The following is a 5,000-nucleotide window of genomic DNA, read 5'->3' on the forward strand; positions in this document are numbered from 1 at the left end:
ACAAATATAAAATAAGTAAAGGTAAAAATAAAAATAGCATAAATATCCACCGACTAAAAAAGTCTTATCAGACGATTAAAATATTTTTTAGAAATTATAAAAATTTTTTTTTTTTTTTGTTTGAATATTTGAAAAAATATTTGAAAAAAGTATTTTGCTTACCTCATACAAGTACGTCCAAAGTTCATAATTAAACAGACTTCCACAGGTCAAATTCACATACATCTTGAAAAAAATGTCTTTTACTCCCTCCACACAAGTACGTTCAAAATTTCACAGGTCAAATTCAACATTCACATATATCTGGGGCCATTTCGGGAGCTCACCACTGTAGTTTATTGACACTGAAATACAAAATGGCGATGACGTCACCATCAGGAGAAACTGGAAACAGAAGATACGTACAAAATTTTTTAAGAAAAGCTTATACAACTTAAAAGAAAAAACCCATCAACGGACCAGTCCAAATTTTCTAAAAAAAAAAAAAAAAAAAAAGTCTATTGCTAAACATTTAGGTGGCTGTAGTTAACAGAAACCTAACCTCGCCGGTTTCAAATCCCCGTAACGTTAAACAATTTTATCATATCTAATTTTATTTCTATAAACTTTCAAAAAGGTGGACGAAAACCTATGGTTGCAAAAAGGGATCACCTCAGTAAATTTATTCAAAGATTTTGGCCCGAAAGACTTAAGGATGACAAAGAATTCTTTTACACACAACTTACACTTATTTATATTTACTCTGAAGTAAGGGTCTCTCGAAATAATGGACCATTCCAGAGAATAACTCTCATTATTCCTCTTTAGATCGTATATATAAGATGCAAGCGTGGTAGAGCTACAGTATTTTTCATTTGAAAACGAGATCATGTGGGTACGATACCTAGCCTTAAAATTTACCGTCCTACCTATATAAAACTTATCTAAATTATCCTCATCCTTATAAATTGCATTAGTAATTAGAGACCCCATCAAGGGGACATAAAACAGGGTTTGTTCTATAACCAATGCTTCTTTATCTTCTCATTTATATTTGAGGACTTCTTTTGCAGTTCTATAAGCCCTTTTGTTTCTATTAGACGAGACAAATATTATTTCTTGTTGTATATACAGTATATATATATATATATATATATATATATATATATATATATATATATATATATATATATATATATATATATATACATAGAAGATTTCGTCTCATTTATTATTTATATTTTTTCTTCCAAAATTTTCGTTACTTTTGCTACCTTCTCAATGGATGTTGACGAAGTATGTGTGTGTGTATGTACATATTTGTACATATATATATATATATATATATATATATATATATATATATATATATATATGTACATCTACATTTACATGTATATATATATGTATAGTAATGCCCTTATATAAATAAATATATTTTGGGGAATAAATGATGGATTTTTTCCCTTACGAGGTTTTTTTCACGCTAGCTACTTGATGAATCCTTTTACAAGAATTCATCCTATTATTGAATTTATATATATATATAAATATATATATATATATATATATATATATATATATATATATATATATATATATATATATATATATATATATATATATATATATATATATATATATATATATATTTCTATATATATATATATATAGTCACACACACACATACATATACGCAAAGCCAAACTAATTCAACGCCGCTCATACATAACTTCACAAAAGAAAGACATGGGATAGGGCAGGACATTCTCATGATGTTGTCTTCCCTATGTCCTTTCCTCCTCCACCGCCACTTCCTTTTTCCCACTCTCCTACCTCCCCACCACCACCACCTTTCTCCTTCTTATTCTTTCTTCTTTTTCTCGTACTCTTTCTGTGCCTTCTCTTCTCTTTCTGCTTCGACGATCGTTATGGCATCCACTACGGCATCTCCGTCTTCTCTCTTTCCTTCTTCTCTGCTCCATTTGTTTCGATTTCCTCCAGTTCGTCTTCTTCCTCCTTTTCCGTCTGGATTTCGAACATTTTGTCGGCCTACTCGTTGTTGTTGAGAAGCTATTTCTTGTGTTGCGGTTCTGCAAATTCCGATTTGAGAAGAAAAAAAAAGCGGGCGGCCGGAAGTAGAATTGTTACTGCGGTTAGTACTAACCGCACCGCCAAATCTCAAGAGGGCAGCCGTTGGGGCTGTTGAATTGATTTCGAAATTGTGGCTATGAACCGCTGCATGTTCCTCCTGGCCAGTAACCTTTCCACTTCCGTCCAAATTTCATCTCAAAACACAAGCCACTGTTCCATTATAGAGTTTTGGCTCATAATTGCAATAGTTTCCCATACAAGCATTTCCAGGGCATTTAACAAACATAACAATCTCTTTGAATACTGGTTTACAGCGTTCGTTGTCTTTGCAGACGGCTCTTTCGAACACCCGCGGGAAGCGGTTATCGTCGATATGCCGAACCCAATCCGATTGGCATTCGGCGAAAGAGTTGGCCCTGTCCTCACCGATTGGTTCCAGGCCAGAATCAGTTGTTCTTCTGTTGAAGAATTTTAATACTGCTTCTGAGAACTTCTGCAAATCGAAAGAAAAGAAAAGAAAACTGTTTGCAACAAAAACAATACCAAACATCACTACCAACACCATCACCGACAACAACAACAACAACAATAAGGACCATGTCGGATAAGGTAACCCTTGTTTGGATGTTTATCCCTGGAGCACCGTTGATCATAGGTCTGCTTGATACGGACGGTACTAGGGCTAAACAATAACAAGGGAAAGCACTGTAGATAATGTAGTCCTAGATACACGGTGTCTGAATAAAAGACAGGATTTCTCATAGCGGGAACATCTTTCATCATAGGTCTACTGGATCAAGACTGACTTAGGGTCAAACAACATTACCAATAACAGCTAAAACAGTTGCACACATACATACACCCATATGAACACATATAAACATATATATATATATATATATTGGAAGGTTTGGAGGTGATGTACATAAATTATATAGAAAAAAAATTAAGGTACTCAGAAATCTGGATGTTTGTACATTTACAGATTTTTATTAATGTCACATGTTTTATAAATTAAATAAAGCGCTTTTCACCTAATCATGTAGGATTTTCAAAATATCAAAATTTGAAAATCCTACATGATTAGGTGAAAAGCGGTTTATTTAATTTATAAAACATGTGACATTAATAAAAATCTATAAATGTACAAACATCCAGATTTCTGAGTACCTTAATTTATATATATATATATATATATATATATATTTATATATATATATATATATATATATATATATATATATATATATATATATATAAACGCTTCTGTATTATTTGATTTCTCAACAGGCCGGGTGATATTTCAGGAGTTTTCTTCTCCTTGAGAGAGGTCGAAACAAAGACCAGAGGTGTTTCATTCCCATCTGTTGAATAACTATTGATCCTTCTAGGTTCATCTGCACTTTGAGGGGTTATGTTTCTCGTCCTGCAGGGTTTTCCAACAAAAACCGCCCTCCATACCAAGCAGGCTTGCTATGGACCGCACAAAGTTTTAGGTGCTATTTTGGTGTGTGATCTACAAGGGAGTTCACTTTAGGTTACTCTTTAAACTATTTTGTACATGCTTAACATTGTATATGTTTTTTTTTTTTAATTCTTACTATTTCAATGATAAAAAAAAACCATACAGCAATTAAGATAAGCATAGAGACCACCCACCAGAGTAAATTTGCTCATGTAGATCATACTGAAAGTACCACTAACACGAAGTAATCTAAAAAGTAAAGTCACGTAATCTCCCTTTCAATTGTAGCTCACATTTCTAAGCGGCACGTTTCTTTTTCTTATGGCAGGATGTGAATTTAGTGCAGGTTTCTTCTAAAATTGCAACTGCCTTCATTTCGTCGCTGATCACATTGTAAGAATATTTGTATACTAAAAAGCAATCTACAGTAATCTCCCTTGCAAATCACGCGCCAAACTAGCACCGATTTTCGTTATGTTTCACACATACACACAGCGCCAACGTGCAGATGTTTGTGTGTGTCTGAATGAAACCTAGCAGGAATGATTTTGTTGTTCCTCTTTGCTCACCAGATGTTTACGACAAAACAACTCCATTTTTGAGAGATCATCAATTTGAAAAAAATGTTAGTTAGTTTCCTGTTTCCTGCCTGAAGTATTTCTAAAATGTATACAGTATATATGTATGTATATATATATATATATATATATATATATATATATATATAACAAAACTGTCCGACGAACGGGAACGTGAAACTCTGAGTAACAGTTTATGTGATATTTCTGCTGCATTTCTATAAAACATTACTCTACCTCTGGTATTTGAATTCTCTTTTTTTCCGCCTTGTTTCACATTTATGTGCTTACTCTTGCATATATATATATATATATATATATATATATATATATATATATATATAGAGAGAGAGAGAGAGAGAGAGAGAGAGAGAGAGAGAGAGAGAGAGAGAGAGAGAGAGAGAGAGAGAGAGAGAGAGAGAGAGAGATGTCTGAAATATTTGTTTACTTCCTGCGGCAATGTAAACTTCAATAAAACAACTAATTTCAGTTCAGCTGGTTTGTATTCCTTACTACTTACGTAACGAGCTTCAGCCAGTTATGAAACAATTGTAAGTCTATATTCCACCCGTTCCACTCCTTGTATTTTGGTTGCTTACTCGCATTCGTAGCAGTGATCATTACTAAATCGTTCGCTGTATGAAGACAGTCAGCTTCTCAAAATTCTGTTTAACTTCGATATATATATATTTCTAGCAGGTCTAGCAACCATGTAGAGTTCTTTTTCAATGTCTTATACATACATACATACATACACACACACACATACATGCATGTATACACACACATACATACATGCATGCATACATACATACATACATACATACATACATACATACATAAGACAGTAGGGTGTGATTTCAGGAACATTTGGCTGATATTTC

General features: G+C 33.1%; 1 protein-coding gene across 1 annotated transcript in view; it reads right to left on the reverse strand.

Moving 5' to 3' along the window:
* LOC106883628 (thioredoxin-related transmembrane protein 1) overlaps positions 1-5,000 on the reverse strand; it is a 310,837-nt gene that overhangs the window by 165,376 nt on the left and 140,461 nt on the right. The window contains exon 4 of the mRNA XM_089345821.1: positions 163-344. Within this exon, the coding sequence (XP_089201947.1) occupies positions 163-188 (26 nt within the window). The 5' untranslated portion in view covers positions 189-344. The remainder of the gene's footprint in view (positions 1-162; positions 345-5,000) is intronic.

The sequence above is a fragment of the Octopus bimaculoides genome, chromosome 30 (assembly GCF_046866305.1).
Source record: "Octopus bimaculoides isolate indiv1 chromosome 30, ASM4686630v1, whole genome shotgun sequence".
Taxonomy (NCBI): domain Eukaryota; kingdom Metazoa; phylum Mollusca; class Cephalopoda; order Octopoda; family Octopodidae; genus Octopus; species Octopus bimaculoides.